The sequence below is a fragment of the Brienomyrus brachyistius genome, chromosome 14 (genome assembly GCF_023856365.1).
Source record: "Brienomyrus brachyistius isolate T26 chromosome 14, BBRACH_0.4, whole genome shotgun sequence".
Taxonomy (NCBI): domain Eukaryota; kingdom Metazoa; phylum Chordata; class Actinopteri; order Osteoglossiformes; family Mormyridae; genus Brienomyrus; species Brienomyrus brachyistius.
Window position 1 is genome coordinate 16,176,422 of NC_064546.1, and position 23,139 is coordinate 16,199,560.

General features: G+C 47.3%; 1 protein-coding gene across 1 annotated transcript in view; it reads right to left on the reverse strand.

Moving 5' to 3' along the window:
* Window positions 1-22,038, reverse strand: part of LOC125708113 (potassium voltage-gated channel subfamily H member 5-like) — a 38,749-nt gene extending 16,711 nt beyond the window's left edge. The window contains exons 1-7 of the mRNA XM_048975634.1: window positions 21,448-22,038; window positions 17,104-17,227; window positions 15,357-15,463; window positions 14,887-15,015; window positions 13,355-13,470; window positions 10,964-11,356; window positions 4,682-5,111 (exon numbers count right to left, since the gene is read on the reverse strand). Coding sequence (XP_048831591.1) covers window positions 4,682-5,111; window positions 10,964-11,356; window positions 13,355-13,470; window positions 14,887-15,015; window positions 15,357-15,463; window positions 17,104-17,227; window positions 21,448-21,520 — 1,372 coding nt within the window. The 5' untranslated portion in view covers window positions 21,521-22,038. The remainder of the gene's footprint in view (window positions 1-4,681; window positions 5,112-10,963; window positions 11,357-13,354; window positions 13,471-14,886; window positions 15,016-15,356; window positions 15,464-17,103; window positions 17,228-21,447) is intronic.
* Window positions 22,039-23,139: the final 1,101 nt, after the last annotated feature.

Sequence of the window (23,139 nt, forward strand, 5' to 3'; positions counted from 1 at the left end):
TGGAAGCAGCCTGACTGAATGGTACGTAAGAAGCGCCCATCGAGCCCATCCAACTTGCTTGGGAGATGCTTCAGGAAGCGCGGGGTGAAATCACGTCAGATAACCTCGACAAACTGACATCTGGAACGCCTAAGGTCTACAGGGCTGTAATTGCTGCAAACGGAGGCCTCACTGACCAAAGCGGAGTGTGAAGAACACAATTACTATTTTAAAAAAATTATTACTTCTAACAGGGGCGGCATGGTGGTGCAGTGGTTAGCACTGTTACCTCACACCTCTGGGACGTGGGTTCGAGTCTCTGCCTGGGTCACATGTGTGCGGAGTTTGCATGTTCTCCCCATGTTGTCGTGGGGTTTCCTCCGAGTACTCCGGTTTCCTCCCACAGTCCAAAAACATGCTGAGGCTAATTGGACTTTCTAAATTACCCGTAGGTGTGAATGTGTGCGTGAATGGTGTGTGAGTGTGCCCTGCGATGGGCTGGCCCCCCATCCTGGGTTGTTCCCTGCCTCGTGCCCATTGCTTCCGGGACAGGCTCCGGACCCCCGGCGACCCAGTAGGATAAGCGGTTTGGAAAATGGATGCATGGCTCGATTAATTCTAACTTTATCAATGACTATTTCCTGTTTATTTAGCTATGTCTCTTATTCAAACTTATTTCATGTATGTTTTCATTCAAGTGACCCCACACTTTTGAATATCTTAAAGCATTGCAATAATAATTCATTCAATGAACAAGACATGACAGCTGTAATATACATTAATAACAAACATAATAATTATATAATGTTTGTAATTGATGTATATTAAAGCTGTTAAGGTATTTAGGATGTTTAGGTGTACTTCCATGCTGCTTATGAATGGTCTATGAATGCATTATCAAGGCACACTTAATGTTCTACGAATGATTTATAAAAGCATTATAAAGGTGCAGTCAAGTCTATGAGACCATACCCTAACACAGAGCACTCTTTCTGCATACAGGAATACTAAAACAGATGAAACTGACTGCTGTGAGCTGGGCCTGGCTGTGCTGGTAAAGCTGTTACAAAAGAAAATACTGTTTGAGTTTGGTTCTTCTCACGTGGAGAAAATGTTTTGAGGGCAGAACGAAAAGTGATTGGTTCAGAAAGATAATAAATCAGATTGGAGAGGAGGTGGATCCAAGCAACTAGAGGAGACGGGACCAACCAATCAGAAGTCTTGTCACCTCCTCTGCAATCTGATTGGTCATCTCTCTGAACTAATTATTTTTTTCGTTCTGCCCTCAGAACATTTCCGTGTAAGGAAAACTCCCACGAGGTCACCGCTGACACTGCTGACAGGATACTAAGTGAGAGCACAGTGTTTGTATTTAGAAAGGATGCCTTTTGTTTGGTATATTATGAAAGAAGCGAATGGGCTGCTGTACCTGAGAGGTCTGAGTACCGTGATGTGACAGCAGGCCTTTGTTATCTACTAAAGTGACACAAAATGTATGAGATTACAGCACGGCACTTAGCTTAGCTACATCAGTGACATGGCCAGGCTCTCTCATTCACAGGTTTAGAGAGAACCTGCTCTCGGGGCCGTGGAGATTTGCCTCATCGGGGCTGAGCAACAAACAGTAATGATGGCTGGGGGGAAGACAGAGGACCAGCCCGTAGATGGACAGCAGACCACCGAGTCACATCAGATCTCCCTGGGAGATTTGATTTCCTGGTTTCTTTATGTAGGCCAACAGCAGCTGTGAGAAGCTGAGGAGATACCAGGTAGTATTTTACAGAGTCACACAGTCACCTGAATATTTCTAACACCATTAACCGTTAATTCAAGGTAGTAAACAATAGCTTAGATGTAACCAAAGAAACACGGCACACAGCAACTTAATTATTCCTGTAAACTCTAGCTACATACAGTAATGTAGCTCTATTCCGTACTCTACCATCCATCCATCCATCCATCCATCCATCCATCCATCCATCCATCCATCACTGGTCCATTCTCTACCCAAACCCAGTATTATACCCCCTCTGTCCTTCAGGATATGCAGGTTTTCGTTTTATTCCATTTATCTGGCTTTATTTGTTCACTTTAAAGTTTTTGGGATACTTTGGTTCAACCAAAATTCTGTCAAGAAACATTATGACTCGTATCATGTAATAATACCTCTGAAATGTATGTTACAGACTAAGACAAAGCGCCTGCCTCCCTTTGGTTCTCCAGAGGAAGTATTGGACTCCCTAGCTTAAAGGGAAGTCCCCACCGGTACTGGCCAGCCCCACCTCCGCCGGCACGAGGCGCCGCCCAGCAGTAACACCCAGCAGGTATGAATCAGCGATCATTCCTGTGCCGACCATGAAACACATGCGCCCGGAGGATCTTCAGGAAACTGAATGGCTGAAGCATATTATTAACAAGCTGAGCACATCACTCTGCTCAGGAACAAAGGCGAAGCCGGGCCAGGCATGACTCATCAGCAGCCCCTAGACTAACGTTTGTTCACTTTTACACCTCATCAGACATTTTCTTCCCTTGTTTCCCAGAATCCCACCATTGCTGGCAAATGGGTAAGATGCAAACACACCCTTACATGCTTCCAAACACTCACCCAGACACACAAACGGAAACTCACTCTAATAAAAGTACATAAATAAAGAGCCCATGACTACATAGACGGCTACTCAGCGGCACCGTAGAGCTCCGTGCCCACATATGCAAACACACCTACTCATATCGCCGTGATGCGTCACAGTGCACCAAGCGCTGAGGCTGAGACATAAAGGGAAACAAACGGCTGAGCGAGGGGGCAACTGAGATCAATGGACACTGATTCAGATCCACATTGATCGGTTGAGAGTCCATTTTGGCTGTTGATCTGCATGGTTGGGAATCTCACACTATCTAGGCCGGTGTTTCTCGGCCTGGTCCTTGGGGACCCCCAGGCGGTCCACGTTTTTGCTCCCTACCAGGAGCTGGGCGGGAGCAAAAACATGCACTGTCTGGGGGTCCCCAGAGACCAGTTTGAGAAACAATGTTCTAGGCTGTGGGCCTCGTTTGACCCGTCAAGTGTACGATGAGTTTATCTGCGGATGGACCGTTGTGGGGGTCACTGGGCTACATTTCCAAACATGTCTGCAGTGTGATATTTACAGGAGAGTCTCGATTAACTGCTATCTGATTGACAGGCCCTGTGCCTCATGCTACCCTCCTGCCTAATGGAGACGTCCTTCTCTGTGTGGCTGTTTACCACTTGAGTTAGATGACCTGAATGAATCCGAACAGGCCTTTGAGACGATCCTTTAGGGTCAGTTTTGGCTTCAGGATACTGAAATGCCCTCGTTCCATTAACCAGAGTCACGGAGATAATGGAGACTTGCAGCAAGGAGGCCAACTGCAAGGGTAGACTTTCTGAATCCTCTGAGCCGTGAAGCTAATGTTACCGGTGTATTTATTTAAGCGCCTATGTTTTCTCATGATAAGAGGCCTGTTGCCTTGCTGCATACAGTACTGTCTGCGTCTGCTCTTCTGATCCCTTTGTAAACTCAGAATGGTGATTCAGCAGACACTGACTGCTCCGAGGGGCTTCTCTTGCCTGCATCTTCATGCCCCAGAACACTTGGGCTACCGCCTCTGCCAGCCCCAGTCACCTGACAAGCCATGGTCACGGAGGACAGCTGGCGATAGCAGTGTCTGTGAAGGTGTGCCAGACTCGCAGCATTGGGGGGGCACACCTTTCTGCAGTAAGAAGCTGGCGGTGATCTGGGTGGTGTAGAGAACTACATCAAGATCACAGCAACTGCATGGGCTCCAGACCTGTCTATTCATTGATGACTGTCTATCCCAGGTCCTCCGTCAGAGAGGCTCTGTTCCCGTTTCAAGCATCTGCTTCAACTGACCTACTGCCTACCAGTGATTAAAAGGAGGCTCACTGATCCCCTTCCCAGGAAGGCAGGGCTGAGCATGGCTGACAAATATGCAGAAACGTAATCTGTACATGGTGCATTGGCCTTTCACGTGACTAAGGAACTTTAAAGTGAGGAGGGAACTTTAATGTGTGCGAGAAGGGTCTGGCTGCATCTCCCCTGTGAGGCAGATTCACCGACAGACTGGAAATCCACTGCTGTCAGTCAGAGTACTCAGCCAACCGGTTGGTTGAAAGTAAATCATGGTCTGGATTTTTACTTTCTGGACCTGAAATTGCCACCTATGCCAGGTGTCATCTCTGAGAAATTGATTGATAGCTATTGATTTATTGCGGCTACCATTGCAAATGGAGTTAGAATTAATCAGGTATACGCCCTCCTGTAAATTGTAAATGCATCAAGTCCATTGTTTTAAATGTTTCAGGATAACTGGACGAGTGTAGCTATGGTTTTAATAAGACTGCGGGGCATACCTTTACGAGATGATAATGTGTAATGCATGAAGAACTATGGTATAAGGGGTTTATCTGCTGTTTTCAGAAGTACCAGTTAAACTACCTTGAGGGGTCCTCTCAAACCCCAAACTCCATCCCAGCTCTGCTCCTGGGATATGGCATGCTGGTATGCTGTCCCCATGTGGACTGGAGTGGAGTGGCAGCCACCTTGCCACCCTGCCTCTGATCCCCCCCCCCCCCACCACAGAGTAATTATCATCCCCTCAGGAGACACCCGAATAAGTGTTGAAAGAACGTGGAAGGAGAAAATAAAGTGGTATTTACAGCCGATCATCATCATGGCCACGGAGAAGATCTTCTCGCCGTCAGTGGTGGGCGCGATGTTGCCAAAGCCGATGGTGGTGAGGCTGGTCATGGCGAAGTAGAGGGAGGTGATGTAGAGGGAGTCCTTGCTGGGGCCGCCCTCCCACCTGCCTGAGCCACTGGAGTTGTAGCGGTAGGGTGAGCCGATGCTGATGGCCAACTGGTACAGCCAGCTGTCCTGCTTGATGGTGTTGGTGTCTTCGTCGATGACCTCATAGTCGCCGATGCTGTACCAGATGCAGGCCAGCCAGTGGGCTACCAGTCCAAACACGCACACCAGCAGCACCAGCACTGCCGCTCCGTACTCCATGTAGTGATCCAACTTGCGGGCCACTCGGCCCAGCCGGAGCAACCGGACCACCTTCAGGGAGCTGAACAGGCTGCTCATACCCTGTGGGGGAGTAAGCATGAGGTCACATGGTCAGTGTCAACTGACAGCGCAGCACAGAAAGTAGAGGACGGCAGTCACACATCCACCTACACTCGCGCTAGAATCACTGGGTGGATAATGAGCCATTTACCGGATCTCACCCTTCCAGTCATTCCTGTACCCGTCCGATTACAGCCTGCAATGTTTGGACCCAGTGTGTGAGCTGGGCTTTGAGTTGCTGCAGATTCCTGCACGGGGAGCATTGCAAAGGTAAATTAAATTTACTGGTTGCAGCTTCACCGACACAGCCAAATTAGAAATAGTACCCAGCATGCATCTGGCCGATGTAACGCAGCTCAAGCCAGCTCCCAGCATGCCTCAAACCCGCGAATGTCCTGTACAGCTGACATAGAGAGTGCCAACATGTGGCTGTTTCACTGGCGTGCCTAGGCCGTGCTGGGATATCTATGGCCCACACACACACGCACACACACACACACGGACACACACGCTGTCTCTCTAAACAGAGACACATCACATCATTATAGCACTAAAACTCTTTTTGTCTCAGCTGGATTTGAAGATGTCCTACATCCCATTGACTTGGAACAGGTCCGTCCTAGGCATTCACTGGCAGATGCCCCCATTATGTCTAAACTCTGCCTTTTGCCGCTATTGTCTGAGATGGCTTATGCTCTTGTGAACTATTTCTCCGTAAGTGCTGATGTCTGGCCAGGCAGGCCTAGAAAATTGGACTGAAATGGTGATTTATTTCTTTTTGGTTGTTAAGGGATTTCCAGACAATCATCGGCACCGTCCTCGTTGTTAATTTGTGGATAAAACTGCGGACACATAGTGATCGCACTGCAATTCTGCCCAAGAACCAGAGCCAGACTAGAGCGCTGCATGCTGGGAAACATTTGCACACTTTTCATGTCCACCAAGGCTGTAGCGTGAGCCACTAAACAATGTGCATGACGGCACCAGTGAACCACAGCTGAAGTGTGGCTTCACCTATCCTGCTCTCCCGTAATCAGCGCACTATTTTTGCCCCATTCTCCTAAGCGGCGGCAATGTCGAGCAGACAAAGTGGAGGCAGACAATAGCCCTGTGCTAATATCTAATTAATGCTTGAACGGGAAGGCCCAGGGGCACGGTAAAGACAGCACAACGCTCCGCATTTAGCCTAAGACTCACAAAATAGTGTGCAAGCTATGAGTGCTTCTACAGTGGCTCTTAATTACCAGGCACCTATTTAATCTTAAGTATGTGAAACGGGGATTTTTGTGGCATTGTAGACGGTGTGTCTGATGTTGCTAAGAATGGATGAAGGACGTGCTGAAGATGCAGCCTCAACAGGCTGCCTGGCCGCTCTCTCTCACGTAGCAACCTCGGAGCATGTGCCACGGGTGAATTTTCACACCACTCACATGTGGCCAGGACTAACAAGCATGTAAGCATGGCGGGCTACGGGGCCAATGCGCACCCGTGGCAGCAAGGAGTCGCGCCAGACCCATAAAGGGAAAATCGGCCAATCGACTGTACCCGGGCTGTTAAGTACGCTAAGGTAATGAATATGAACTGATTGGACGAGGAATGAGATGGAGACATTGCCAAGGATCAGGGCTTCTGTGCCAAGGATCGGTGTCTGGGCAGATGGAGGTGCCATCGCTGCTTCATTGCGTTGCTCTCGGTGCACAGCTCAGGCAGACCTGTCGCTCTTGCTGGCTTTCCTTCATATGATGTCTGTCTAAGACGTTTCTACAAAAGGCCGGTGCATGTGCAGGTTTTTGGGATTGCCTTTAGGTCAGCTGTTCAAACCCAGGTATGAAGACGCTTCAGCCAATCATTTCTGATCTAATTAAGGAGTTGCAGTGAAAACCCATATACCCAATAGCCCTTTCTGGATAGTATAGGTCTAAGTTAATACCAGCTGAGATGAGCAGAACAGGGTAGGGCTGTCACGCAGACGCATCAGTTACATACACACATTTGCTGCATTCCCACCCTCCCCAACCACGCTCAGCCTGTGACCTGTAGGCTCCTTGCAAGTCTAATCCCCCTGTGGTTCTTCATTGAGATTGATGGTTCAGGTCCAAAAAGTAAAAATCCAGACCAGGATTTTGTTTCAACCAACCAGTTGAGCATGAAGAGTCAGTCACAAACAGGGAGTGACATAACTGGTACGCAAGTACGCATTCACCTTAAAAAGCGACACGTGCGGCGATCGATTGTTGTAACAGAGTGAATGCATACGTATTTTATGTGTGTATTTTATTGTATGTTTTATGTCATATCGGCGCAAATGCACATAAAATACTATACATTCACGCTGTTACAACAATTATAAGCTTTTTAAGGTGTGTGTGTACTTGCGTACCAGTTGTCAATCCCTGGTCATAGAGTGCGCAACTGGTTGGTTGAAACAAAATCCTGGACAGGATTTTTACTTTCTGGACCTGAACTATCCACCTCTGGTGATTCAAATCATTGCTCAGATTATGGGACTCTGGCAGCCCGACTCAGCAGCACAGTGATGTCAAATTAGTATTTCCATTATTTTCCCAAGGATCATTGCATCCAAACAGTCACTTTATGCTGCATTACAATCAGCACCTTGTTTGGCCGCCGTATTTTCGAGGACATGCAGATGTACGTGGGCAGCTTCAGCTGTAGCACTAGGGGAACGATCTGCTGTGAAAACCTGCACATATAAACACACACAGGCAGGCTTCCAGAAACAGAATATCAGACACAGGCTCTGAGCACGACCAGATGGGAAACGACCAGAACTGATTTTATCTGGCAAAAAAGACCTTCATATATGAAGAGCAGAACTCTTCTTAAGCATTGTCAATGGAGCGATTTGCTGGTGTCCATACAAAGGAGCAACACCGGGCCCCTGGCACAGCAGGGTGGCGGAGCTGCTCATGACAGCGCTCCACCGGCCAGCTCTTTTTCCACAAACCGCCCTCAGCAGGAGGTTCTAGCTGGGGCTCCACAAGGAAGAGTGTTTTCCAGTTGCCACAATGTTTGATCATATTGATTTCCCATGAGCCTCTGCACTCCATGACATCTGCCTGCGTCTCCTGAAGGCTCCTTTCGACACAGCGGGTTTCCGGGGGCACAAAGGGGGGAAGAGAACGGACTGCATAATGGCTGTTCACGTCTACTTACTGACCAGCTCTCTCTCTCTCTCTCTCTCTCTCTCTCTCTCCCTCTCTCTCTCTCTCCCCCCCCCAACTGTCTCTCCCTTGGTTTCTCGTCTCACAAACACAGCCGTCCACATTTGTGCTGCTGTCTTGTTGCATCTCATCTTTCCCCCCTTTTTTAACAGGGGAAGAAAAATGCAACTCCATCCCTAAGGCTACGTCTGGTGCAGGCTTGATGGCTCAGACACAAGAATGGCTCCATTATCCTCAAGTACAGTAAGTACCCCTGGCACACCACTGGCCAGTCACTGTGTCACTGGGCTCCAGTCCAGCTGGTGTCACACTGACCAGTGTCACATGTCCATACCTCAAACAGATGAGCAGAGAAAACTCCGGTAATGTGACCAGTTAGTGCAAATTGATACACACATTATATTTACAATAATCCTTAAGAAAGTTACACAAATGTTTGCATGGGCACCAGACAACAGATCTTGACGGTTGCAGTTGGGACCCTGATCTTCCAGTCAGATCCAGGCTTGTCGGATCCTGCATTTTGATTATTCCTCATTTTCCAGCTATCGGAAGTGAAATTTCCAAGATGACCGTGGCAGTTCATGTACGGTTCCAGTGTGTTGAAAAAGGGTTGCAACGTACCAGGCCAGTAATTAACTCTAGAAGGGCTTCCGTTTCTCTCTCTGGCCTCATGGGTTTGCTCTCTGTCCGCTCTCTCCCACAGATACAGCAAATGAACTTGTACATGTCAACTGCAGGGTGACCACCTGACCCATGTTGGGGGGATGGGTTGGGCTATGACAGGGTTTGTAAACTATCATGTCAACCATTTCAATTAAAAGGACCCAGATTTCACTTGAGCGCCGAGTTCTTGCTGTGTGCTGATTGGTCAGTCTCCTATAATCAGGCGCGTGTCACTGACGTTAATGAGAAACAGCTGGACGAGTCTTTCGATCAAGGAAACACACCAGTAAAGGTTCAAGATGAGCTAAACAATTTTTCAGAGCATGGGAGCCTTTCAGTTTTAAAGTAGCTTGTAAAACCTGAAGTAGCTTACAGTGTCCCTCCTGACATGGGTTAGGTGGTCACCCTAGTCAACTGTCACTCACTGAAGGCTGTGCACTGTGCAAACGCAGTGTCAGCCCATCGAGGCTGTGTGACCACAGATCACGCACTTAACATCCATGGTTGCATTACTGTATATTTGCTGCCAGGGACTGATAAATGGCAGATGTGTGTAACCTTGGAAACCACCAAAGCTTGCGCGAATCGCTAGCTCTCTCTCCCTGCTTCATTAGTTGAAATGCGCGGCTCAGGTGAATCGTCCTGTGAACAAAGGCAGAGTAGCTCCAATGCCGAGTTTAGCTGGAAATAAAGCCCAAAGGAGCCCACTGTGATTCACCAGCATGAAAATACTCGGCTGTTTGCATTTGCATAAAATGATGATGAGTGAAACATGGGAAGTTTCTTCCAGCTTGATTTAGCTTGATTTCCGGATGCAAGCGGCCCCAAATGCCATTGTGTCAGGCTCACCCCTTCATGCACATCCATGTCTGAACTCCAGGTGAGGCCAGTGATAAGCAAACACCCAGCCACCTTTCCTTGGCATCCCAAGTCAAGCTAACTTGACCATCATGAATTCCATTGCTTTAAGACCGTTACAGTCGACCTATCCTGAGATTCTGCATGGGCAGTTGTAAGGGTTAAGTAAAAGGACAAAGCCTTGCATGGAAAATATACTCATCAGCTTCTTAAAGGTCATACTGAAACAATGGTCTGATTAGCATAAGCAGTAAATTCAGTTTTTCGCTCCTCACCTTGCTACCCACAGCTCTGCACAGACCACACCGGAGGCAGGAAGGCACGTCCCCTCTACCGGTTTGAGTTACTCAGCTGCATGTTTATGTGTTTGTTGGTCTTTTGATTGGTTGAGATCAGCTCTCCCATCACGATTTAACGTGACGCTGTGATGCTCCACTAACTCCGGCGGTGCAAACTGCAGCCTTTCCACAAGACATTGGTTAGCTAATCTAGTTTTTCCCAACCCGGTCCTTGTGGGCCTCCAGACAGTCCACGTTTTTGCTGCCTCCCAGCTCCATACTGGGGATCCACGAGGACCAGGTTGGGAAACACTGAGCTAATCAATGGAAATCATATCACTTCTTTATATCGCTTCTGTCTCCTGAATCGATGGGTTTTTTAGAGCATGGGATTGGCCTCTTGACTATAAACGTCCAGGGAAGAGGACACAGTAAGACATATAGAATGACCTGTGGTTTTTTGAGGTAAAAGCTCTTAGATCGTTTTCTATGGATTTCAGGACACCTAAACAATGGCTGAAACACATTACCAGCAACAGGGAGTAGAACTGGCCATAAATCACTCTATTTGACGATATACATCTCAGATTTAGGGGAACATGATGAGGCGAGTGCAGCCTCTGTTTTTGTCTTACTACCACAACCCCATAAGATGAAGAATATTGCAGCTACAATGCAGGGCATATGCAAAGCGTATCATTTACAGACGTCCTTGGATTGATCCATTATAGCGGTAATTTTAAATCCATCTGATGAAAGCCTTTCCTGTGGTCACCAAATAAGCACAGGCCGAGAGTAATCTAAGTGCTGTGCAAAAATATAAGTATGTAAGTAGCTGCCCACCCTTAGTCCCTCGGAAAAAAAATAAAATAAATGGATGTTTTACCTCATCCACGTTCTCAAAGGCATTAATGATGTCGTAAGGCAGGCAGGACAGCAGGTCGATGACAAACCAGGTCTTTAGGTAGTTCATGCGGATGAGCTTGGGGTCCGAGATGATCTCGCCTCCAGGACCCACAAAGGTGGTGTGGAAATTCAGCACGATGTCCGCTAGGAAGATGACGTCTACTATGCTGTCCAGAACCAACCAGGTGACGTTGTTCTGCTTCGTCTTGAAGGACACGTTGTAGGGCACCATGATGGCTGTGTAGAAGGTGAGGATGAGGATGACCCAGTCCCAGGTGGCCTTGAAGAGGCAGTAGTGCAGAATGATGTGGGGGGGCGTCTTGGGTGCCTCCTGTTTATACTGGGGGAGGATGTCAGAACCCAGCTGGAGAACCTGTATTTTGGGAGACATTGATTTTTGTCAGCGATCATATATCCACCATGACATTCATCCATCCATCAATTCATTCAGTCATGTTCTGTGTTCATTTATTCACTTAACAGTTACAGCATTATAGTCTTAAGTTTCTACACATCTGAGGCAGGGGTGACATAGCCTAATGTAGAAATAGCAAACCACCACTGCCTGCAGCCTGAGCTTCAATAAAAGTGTCATGTCCTTCCAACCACTTATCATTCTTACACAGACCCTTCAATGTCTTCATACTAACGATTATTTGGCGGGCCAAGTTTGCCATTGTCCTACAATGATTTTGCAGAAAAACATGCCCAAAGTCACTTGGAAAAAGCAGACTTGGTAATGTGTCCATCTTGTGCTGCTGCTATGGTACAGAGTGGGCGTGTTTGGCGTACAGGCGGGGGCGCTGCTGGTCTGATGTCTCCATGCCTCAGGACTCCAGTGGCAGCGTAATGAAGTAAGTGGTGGTTGTATTGATACCAGCACATGAAAAGCAAAGGGCTGAGGCAGGGTGCAGAAGTCATTAGCCATCCTCCCTCTGACAGCTAAAACTCTGCTCTCTTACTGAGTTCCAGGACCTCGTGTGGAACTCATGTGGAGGCTTTCAACACCCAAGGAACTCTCAGAAGTTCTCTTGGCAAATTAGCCCCTGTGCTAATGGTTGGGACACACTTTTCGTACTATTCTCAACCCATATAACTCAAAAATAAGAATTTATCTGTGGACGTGTTGCTACGGAGTTTTATATGTAAAGCAAGCTGTGCATAATGGCTGTAAGACGTTATCAACTGATATTGCTAACAATGGCTAACAATTAACCGGGCTAGAACTGGATTTCATGATTAGTCGGATTATTTGTCGGATTTAAGGTAGTTCGGACTAATTGTAAGTGAACGGAGATAAAGGCCATTTAAACTACCTTAAATCCGACAAGCAAAAAATCTTGCTTTTTTTATGTGGGTCCATGGTATTGCTACTTTTGTGGCAAATGGAACGCACCATTAGCCAGTATCTAAGGTACAGTAGTGGCTGACTGGCGAGGTGAGAAGCAAGTGAGCTCCTCCCACTGTGACCTTTCACATCAGGGCACACGGCGACCTCGCGCTCAATCAGACAGAGCTGACACTGACGTTCTCATTTCCTTGTAAGCGGCACGATCTCGTCGGCAGCTGCCGCCCTCCCCAGCAGGAGTCAACAAATAACGAGACCCCTGTCTCATTTCACACAGAAAAGAGCTTTCTCTTTTAAACCCTGTTATGAGACTTGACATGCAATTGGACAGGAGCTGGGGAGGCGCCAAATGCCGTCGTGAATGACGATTACCCACAAAAATACGTTTCTGGAGAGAACCTAAGAGGACCGCCACTTGCTGGTACTCCAGGCTGAGCTTAATCTCCAAGTGTCGTCTAACAGAGGTATGTGAGCTGTGCAGGTAACAGCACTGCACCTCCTAAGAGTCCCTGGGTCACGCAAACGGAGAAGGGGAGTCCAAGGGGACAGATTCCCACACAAATAACACTTTTAGACATGTGTGACATGAGAAGGCAAGCAGATTTTGTAAATCCACGTTCATGATTCGCTCTCCGTCCATTTTCTGAAACCGCTTGTCCTAATTCAGGGTTGCGGGGGGTCGGGAGCCTATGGGCACAAGGCAGGGAACAACCCAGGATGGGGCGCTGACCCATCGCAGGGCACACTCACATACCATTCACTCACACATGCACGCCTAAGGGCAATTTGGCAACTCCAATTAACCTCCGCATATTTTTAGACTGGAGGGGGAAGCTGGAATACCCAGAGGAAACCGCATGATTACACGGGCAGAACATGCAAACTCCACAGAAAAAGCCATAGAAGAGCCTCAAACCCTGGTCCTAGAGGTGCGAGACAGTGATGACCACTGCACCACCCTGAAGGGCAGCTTCATTTATCACAGATATATTGCTCCCTGGGAATCCTTGCGTGCGTCTTTACCTCAGCCAGCCGCGAGTGCTTGTGGCTGACCTCAGTCTTGTTAATGGGCGTCAGCTGCTGCATGGCGCTGCGGCTGTTGGTCAGGGCCCGTGTCAGTCGTGCAAACTTGGTCCATCCTGCCAAAGACAACCGGCGTCACTCCGACTGCTGGGGTAACTAATCGGCATCGACTGAGTGGCAAATGCCCCCACAGGACACCTGAAGGAAGGACACCCTGATTTACATAAAGTGAACCACGCTGGTGAGCAAATTAGTGAAAAGTCAGGACGGGTGGTTCCTTTGTGGACTCAGCCTAACACAACAGCTCCTTGCTGCGCAGCAAACTATTTTGGAGACAAATGCTGTTTCAAGGAAAGTGCTGTAATTTTCTATTTATTGCGACTGCGGCAGAGTAAAAATCCAGTTATGTAAAAGCATCCCAAGGGGGAACGGAGGGTGTTTTTCCTGAAGCAATCAGCAGGAGGTGCCCACATCATTTGATGCATGAAAGCGCAGCCCCTAACGGGATTCCTCATTAAAGGATATCGGGAGCTGGAGTTTATACCGCATGAAAACTTCGGAAATCTTATTAAACCCCATTGCAGACAGATAGGAAGAAAGCCTTTCGCCGCAGTTAAAGTTGAGCACTATATTCGGTAATGGCTGAATTACAGAGGATGTGGGGAGGCAGGTACCACTATCAACTAATTACACACAGGACTACTTTGCTTTAAAAGTCCAGCTGCCTGCATGGCCTCAGTCAGACCAGAGTGTCTGGGAGCAAGCGATGTGAGATACGTCAGAGAGCCGTGTGTCGGGCTGCTGAGGGTCAGTGTTCACGCTGCCTCTGCTGATTACATCTATAGTGTCTGGAGAAGCTTGAGGAACATCAGAAGATGACAAATTCTTTCCTCGCCACACTTTCCTGCCCCTGTTAGGCAGCATGTCAACCCATAGAGAGAGTCGGGGTAGGATGTTGCTATGTTACTCTCTTATATTACTGGTCTTTCTGTTACTTTGTAACACAAAAATCCTAGCTTGTGTGGCCTCCCGTGATTGTGATGTAATTAATCTACCTCCCTATTGAGACCAAAAGGCAAGGTGCTATCCAATGCAGATCAGCTAAGAAAGACCGAACAATCAGGCTGTCACAAGCTAGGATATTCAAGGAACCGAGTCATTCATCAGCATCTCCTGGTTCCTGCCCTTTTATCTTGCGACGCCTGCCTGGATGTGATCAAACATGCTCTGCTGCCTTAGACTCTGTAAAACGGCTGGAATCACACCAGGTAGGAGAAGAAGGCTGAGGCAACGGAATCTAACACCAGCCATATTATCTGCCCTTTAAAAAAAAAGTAGGTTTCAGGGTGGTGCTGAGGGCAGGACCCCATCGTCAGGCAGCTGCACCATCTCAGACGGATGAGCGCCAGAGAGCCGACCCTACCGTCTACTGCAGACTGCTGGTATCTGCCACAACACTGGTGATGTTTTCAGCAAGTATCTTTGCTGCTCTCCCAAGTGAAGTTTCCCAAGCCTGTAGAAGCAGGACCTACCCTTGGTGGTCTCGTCCTCAATGGGATGCTTAAAGAGCGTGATGTCTTTGAAAGTGCACAGGAACAAAACCACCCTGTCATACTCGTTCCTGATGGGTGCGATCTGCATGTAGAACCAGACAGGATTCCCTGGGGGGGGGGGGGGGGGTGACAGATAAAAGAAGAATGACAGACTGAAAGGGGGATTTGTAAATATACCGTAACACTCACACAACGTGTATGGAAACATACAAACTGAAATCAGCTCCTGACAATGCACAGATCCTTTGAAGAAGAAATGTACAGAACAGTTATATCCAGAAACAACCATCTGTTCCATAAGATCTGATAATAGAGATGATTGTATATCTAATTTAGGAACACAAACCCAGAATAAACTCCTAGTAGGAACACAGTTGGGACACAATAACCAGAGCGGCTAAGGCGAGACGCTCTTGCGCACGATCCATGGCGCGGCTCTCGCTACTCACTGTTGGCCCTGTATAGCAGGATCTCGAAGCAGCTGGTCTCATGATTTTCAAAGGTCTCGCGGACGTTATCTATCGTCTTCCTGTCGGTCAGCTCTCCGTACATAAAACTGTGGGAGGAGGTAGAAATATGTGAGGCAGAAGGTCAAAGGGGCGTGGGGGTCACAGGTCGTGATAATGGTGGGGCGGGGCGGTGATGGAGCAGTAAATATAGTACGATTTGGGATTGTGGGACTGTGGGATGCCGGGGGACTCAACAGCGGGCATGTAATCCTATCGAAAGTTGCGTCAGAACAGCTTGCAGCCCGACTGCCTGAAAACCTTTATTCCCTATTTGGAAATTCATTGCCCCACCAGTGTCGCGTGACGCCATCTGATACTGAGGGAGATGGATCCTGTCCGATCTAATAGGCTTCCAGGAAGCTCCAGCAGGAGAAATTAATCAGCTGCTTCCAACAGGCAGCGGCATGGGCGCGAAGGCAGACGCGCGGGAGACGGGGCCGCCGAGAGCAGGATGACGTCGCCGCGCTGATTTACTTGAAATCCGCCGCCTTTAATTTAGCGCTCCCACAATGCCGAGCGAGCGTCTCGGTTAAGCTGCGCTGGCAGCAGTGTGTCGCCACAGACAATCTGTCCGATCTGTAAAGTCTCAAGGAGCTCTCGTTATTTTTTATTTCATTCAGGTGATTTTCAACGAAAATCCTGTTCCCTTTCTTTCCAGAAGGTCTGGAACAACAGACTTATTGTGTGCTTGCCCATGGATACAGGAGTCCAGTTTTATTTTATTATGGTCACAGTGGCCATACCGGGCACCTCAGAAATGGTGAAGGACAGAATTTTGGAATTTATAGGAAAAGGATTAGTTTTGTCACTGCATGACAGAGAGAGAGTTTCGTTTTCTTCCCAGAACGCTTGGTGACAATCAGATCAAATCCACGTCACTTTGTGTGTTAAGTATCTACAGCTGCAGTGTCTGGATTGCAAGATGGTACCAGTGAGAAAGACAGTTTGAACGCAGACTGCATAACCTCACACAGTAATGTCACACAGATATAAACCACTCATGTGAAACAATAATTATATCATGCAATATGAAGCTAATGACACGTAATGATTGAAGTGAGGTGAAAAGGCTGAAGATCATTTAGTAGATTAATAAAAATCCCGCGAGGTCCCCATGACAACAGCAAGCGAGGGCCTGTTTTGGCGTTGCGAGGGCAGTGACACATTGGCACACGGCCTCTGGGTGTTTCCTGCAGCATTTGCCCACTTGGCCTGTCTTCCAAAGGCAGTGAAGGTGCTCAGACATGTGCCAGTTTACGCCGCAGCACACTTAAGCCTGCAGCCGCCTGGCTGCCGTTTTGCTCGTGCCGTCATGTGACCTCGGGACCGGCCATCGCAGTGCCGTGACTCCTTGCGACGGCGTACCGGGTCCTCCGGGCTTCCACTGCTCCTCTCCCCATCGGGTGGGGGCAGCTACTATTCCCGTTTGTGTGGCATCCCTTGGCCAATTAGGCCGCACTTATGTAAAGCCTCACCTCGCCGCCACTCCGCGACGGTGGCAGTGGAAGGAGACGGATTAGCGGTAACAAAGCACGACGGCTGACTAACGAATCAGCTCACAGAAAACACACACACTGAGTGCGACACACAGGCTTCACTCACTGACGTGTTTACATGTGGTTCTACCCACCAAACCTGCCTTTGGTTTAATCCTCCCTAATGCAGTGTGGGAGAGGTGCGCCTTTACCTGCACGTGCTGCTCTTCTGCATGACTTCCGCCCGGTGGTACCCTGACAGCTTGCAGAAACTGTCATTGCTGTAGACTATAGGCCAGCCAACAATCTGGGCATTTCCCAGGAGGAAGCTGGTTTCTGAATGACAGGGAGGAGAGGGAAAGCGAGGTTACAGCTTCCAGGGTGATCAGAATTGTTGTCACGCAGGCTCTGTAACACGCAGGCAGACTGCGTCTCCCCAGCAAAGCAAGAGTCAGAAGACGAGCTGTTTGATTAACTTTGAGGATGGGGCTTCCCAGGGAACCGTGGTCATCGTCCCCATCATCTGTAACTTAGAATTCCCTGCTCTTCCACTGAAGATAAGACCACCACAAAAAGTAATGGGACGTGCTGTTGGATTCCATTCCATTCCAGGTGCTTGCCATCTTCCCCACCGTAGGGAGCCACATGCTCAATATCGTCAAGGGCAACGCAACGCTGTCACTAACACTGAGACTGCAGTTTGGCCTTGTATAGTAACACACTGACCCACAGACCTGGGAGCCTAGAGGGGCGTGGCAGCTGCAGTCGATCGAGGGTCAATGAGACAAAACAGACCCAAGCGACTGGGAGCTGGCTTTGCTATGGGCTGCTGTTTGACATAACCCCCTTTGCATTACTCACGAGTGGCCCGATGCGCACTTTAAAAACTCCAAAAATAGCCCCATGTCAATGCGTTCTGTGGTGGGGGGCTGTGCTAAAAACCAGGCCGCTCTTTGTTCCACTAAGCTGCTTTTCCACTGCGGTAAGAGACTGCAGCACCTTGTAGCAGGACGATTAAACCAGGTTAAAGGGACGGGTTGGGCTGGACAGAGCAGCAGAGCACCTGCGGTATAATTAGCACCTTTCCACTGTTACACTCCCATAGCAACACTCACCAATAGCAGCTCACTGTGCCAAGGGTCAAAGGTCAGGGGTCACCGCATTCTGCTTCCCACTGTTTTCCCACTTCGCTCTGCACGCCATAGGAACCAGCAATGGCTTCATGGCTTGCACACCTTTAGTTGTATAACTCAAGATGGCAAAATGTTTTTCACGGACAGCAGAACCTGAAGCTGACAGTCCACAAAGTAGCAGCTCCAAGTACCAGCGAGGCCGTTTGCGTACAGCGGCTCCTAGCTGGGACACTGGCCTGTTTAAAGAAAGGTGCCGCCCTGCTGGTTTCCAGGGGGATTTGCCTCTAATGCCCTTTCTGGCAGACAAACTCTGATAAAGCCGCCTAAGATCGCAGAAAGGAAACCCAGAGTAGATACAAACAAATGGACACTGTGTAAATGTTTGACACACTGAGGCAGATCCTAGGCTGTACCAGTCTTCATGCTCTGACAGTAGCGAGACTGAAACAGCCTTAAAAACGTCTTTGTAACAGTGGCGAAAACAGAGACGGGAGGATCTGTACCTACAGAGTCTGATTTATCTTGTAATCCTTCTAAAGCACCAGATCTCAGCCAACCAGGGGCTTCGACCGCAGCCAGTCACACAACAGCTGAGAGGCCGTCCTACGCCGCATCACACACTGTGACCACGAGTCAGAGTGCAGTAAAAGATTTACATGGGGTGTGGGGAGCCACATGCTTTTCAGCTCCCGCCAACTTGAGTCCGGCGTGGGTTTTCAGAGTTGCCGTGGTAACCAAAAAATAAAGGCGAGGGAAGGACGGCAGGCACCTGGTGGCACGTTGGAGACGCCTTTGCACTGGGGAACACTGAAACTGTCATGTGACATTTTGTCACCTTCCACACAGTGCCACTTCTGGTATATTCTGTTCCTCAACCCTTTCCTGCTGCCTTGTGGAATGGTATTGTCTTTAAATTTCTGATACCAATCCAACTTCAGTAAAACAGTAGGCTATTACTTTTCTGGCACCAATATCACCTCATGAGAAGTGGTATAACCTTAATGTAGTAATCATGCTTCCATCTCTGCTGACAGGAAAGGAGATAATCATAACTCCGTCTGTGAAGCCGCTGTTAATGCACTACGTTTGTGAGAATCAATATTGGCGCAACGCGTGAGGAAGCACTTATTAAGCTTCTGGATAAGGAACCGTCAAGCCGGAGCGGAATATTTACCGTGGCAATTGCTGTCGGCGTGGCCGGGGTGTGAGGCGATCTGAACCGTGCAGTTTAATGAGCCTGGTGCTGGAAATGAAAGCGGCCCAGTACGAAACTCAGCGTTTCCAATACTGCAAGCTTTCCGCGCCGTTTGCTGGCTCAGCTTGCGTGGAAACACCTCCGCAAGTAATCAAGAGTTTAAACTGTACGGACATTTCACAGCATCGGCAGGAGTCCAGAACAACCATTGTAATTACACAAATCTTAACGAAGATATTTTATTAACTGGATTTTTCTATACGCCTGCTATAGGCTATAATTACAAAGTAGTATTCTTCTGTTTAATTTTGGAGTGCAATTTGAATAGAGTGCGCGCATAATCATAAACTGCAATTATAAGGCTTTTAAGATAATAAATTTAATTATATATTAGGAGGCAATAAATGGTCGATTCCCAAGTGTATACAAAAGTAAAGAAATGTATAGAATAACGTCAATACTAGCTACTGCAAAATGCTTTAATATATGGGCTAATTATGGTGCTCAGTCCCGGTGGCTTAGCCGCGCTGGGGTAGCAGCCCTGCCCAGATTGCGTCCAAAGCTGCCTCCTTGCGGCGGACCTCGGGATAACCACAGTGTGTCATCATTTTATACAGGTTACGCCAAATAACTCAACGTATGCACTTTGTAATACGCTACTACTAAAGTACAGCTTACATGTAACACAGGCTATTTATTAAATCTGTACCGTTTTAATGCTTACACAAACAATGCTATAATTGTTACAAAATTCTTTTATCAAATATACGCAGTTAAACAAGACTATCATCGTGCAAAATAACCACGAACCATTCGTAGAAATCTAAATATTTCCATGGAAAACAATAAAATTAACCTCTACGTCTGCAGGGTCTCGGCGTGTCCGCCAGCGCAGTCGGCAGCCCCCATACCTCCGCAGACACCCACTCTATACCACCCATTTCAGCTTGTTTATGAGCAACGCAAAGTTCTCACCTTTTCGGGTTGCACACTCTGAACATCTAAAATTTCCGATGCGTTATTACACTGTTTGTGAATCATGTCTTCATTCATCTAAAGTCACATTTAGCGGGGTAGGACGGTTATTATATTAATATAAAGTGTGTCTGCGGTACATACAACGTGTTGACTACTGTGCCATTTGTCAAAATAGGCCTATGGTGATTTTCCCTAGTAAACAATATTGATTAAGAATTTTTATGAGGAACATGACAACTGAAATAATGTTGTTGTTTTTTTTGTATTTCTCTGCTTAGTATAGGAAACCCTGAGCAAAAGTAGTAAAGAATATTCCGTTTTCAATCTATGTTTACTACCGTTCGGGAACCCAGTTCAGACGTTCTATTTTACAGCTTTTCCTTTACGTTGCTTTAATTTTTCAATCTATAAAACATTTTAAGCAAAATACTGTTTGCGTTGTTTGTACCGAGAAGCACAAAAAAATACTTAATTTTAATATGGTATGGAAAAGTATCTACGTAGCCATGTAAGTTCTTGTCTTAAGCCTACACTTTTATTAAAATTACGCATTCGCGTGATTGCAGTTGTCACCTTAATATTTGTCATTTTAAAACAAGTTTTGATCCATTTTGGTAAACAATTGTATTCTTGAAAGTTTAGTAATCCTGCACCTACAATAATCAGGCAATTCGCAGAAAGAAATCTGTTAAAACACTTCAGGGTAAATTTTGTAACGAAATATGAAGATATATATATATATATATATATAATCAAAACAATACATCTATAACACGCCAATTAGGCTTAAGGATGACAAGACAGTACTACTAATAAAATCGCACGACGAAGTACAAAATCACTCCTTCATCCAGATTCAATATCGTAAGCACAATCACAGGCTTATATTTCCATCATAAAAATTAAACCGAGCGCAACAGTCTTGAGCCCCACCTCATCCTCCAGAACTGCATATGGACCTGTCACTTCAAACTACGCTGCTGCTTATCAGCCATCTACTGCTCAGCATCTGATCTCCGGTCAGGTCAGTATTCACTTAACCGCTGTCCATAATTTGTAAGACTGGCAAAGTTTATCAGCTGCCGGCAGTTTATGACGTTTATTGAGCACCAATGAAAAGATGTAGGACACATATACAGCCGTGACTGGCTTCTAAAACTAATTATAGGCGATTTACATTAATCAATGGAAGTTAATATTTCTCCATTCGTCTTCTCGTTTCATGTAAACTGAAAAGCTTATCTTCTTACCACTTGAGCGCCTGACAATATTTTCCAAAAAAGTGTTCTGAGGTGCGACCAGCCCTCTCTTTCCCCCGGGCATTCTGCGTTTGGACAGTGTTGGTCAGGATGGCTGATCTTGCAGGTGAAAAAGTCAAGATAGGTATGTTTCGGCAGGATGGAGAAAATCATGGTAACGTCGCACCGCGGCTGACTCCGGGTCTCCGCGCCACCAGCTCTCCGAAGCTCTGCAATGTACTCGACTCGACAGGCGAGCGCGCATGCGCGGCGCGCTTTAGCTGAGAAATTCCCAGAGCCGGAACGACATCGTTAATGGGGTTCACTGGTCTGAACCGATGTTTGAAATTTCAAGTTTCAAATTACAAGTTTTATTGTCACCCGTATTTGTGGAAATTCTTGTGCCACAATTTGGGGGGAGGGTTGCATGGGGGGATAGAACAAACAACGGTAAGCGTGATAGTAAATAATACATATGTAGTGCAATATGTGGATGGGACAGTTATTAAGATTATGAAAGATATCAAACGATATAAAGTGCTGGCAAAGTGCAGGAAGTAAATTAGCAAAATTGGTACAATACAGATACAAGTCGTTGCGTCAGTGGAGTAGGATGAATAGAAAGTTGAGATTTCAAATCCTGTGATTAGTAGAGTTGTCTCACCATTGGACCCTTGAGCAAGTCTCCAGTTTCTCCAGGGATTGGCTGACCCTGCTTATCGATTATATGTGGCTTTATTTACTGTACAGCACTTTCGTTCAGTGCTGGTCATTTAAAATGGTTTATACAGTAAATAAAGTTGGATTGGATTGGGATTGGCTTTGGACAAAATAATCTGCTAAATAAATAAAGGAACCTGATGGTTTGTGGGAAGAAACTGTCTCTAATGCAGGTGGTGCTGGCAGTGGTGCCTTAGGATCACAGTACAGGACTGGTCCTGAGGATCCAAATAAAACACCTTGTTGGCAACCCCCCCCAGGCCGACACGCGGTGTTATGTAGGCGCCCCCTCGGTCCAGCCGTTGATTCCTCAGCAATGAGGATCCAGCGAGCCGGATCACCCTCAGGGAAACGCGCCACATGGCCATAGTGCCGTAACTGACGTTCCCTCACAGTGCAGGTAATGTGCCTCATTTGGGATTCCCTGAGGAGTTTCTGAGAGCTACCCAAGGAAGACACACAGTACCAAAGGAGTCCAGTCTTCATCTCCGCTTACAGGACAGTGTCCATGTCTCACAGTCATACAGCAAGACAGGAAGTACCAGAACTCTAAAGACTTGGACCATCGGCCCCTTACAAAGCTACCCAGAGAATTACACACGCTGCTCTCCCATCCATCATCTAAATCCATCTAAATACTTCATAGGAAGAGTCACCACATGAATGTCGCTGCCGGGGTAAGTGAACCTCTCCATGAGGTTGACACCCTCTATGCAGACAGACGCACTGCTCACAGCTGTGCCCAAGAAGTCACGATGCATTTTAAGGCAAAACAGGGGAGAGAATCAGCTGTATCAAAGCAAATACCCAGATCACTCCAGAGAAAAGTATAGCACTGTATAAATAGGGTACATTAATAAATAGTAGATCTGAACAAAAATCTCTATTAAATAACAGTGAATATACCAAATCACCATGTGCATGCACACATAACGGAGGATTCCCTGTCCAATTTCTAAAGTGTATAAACAGGCTGTGCTCATT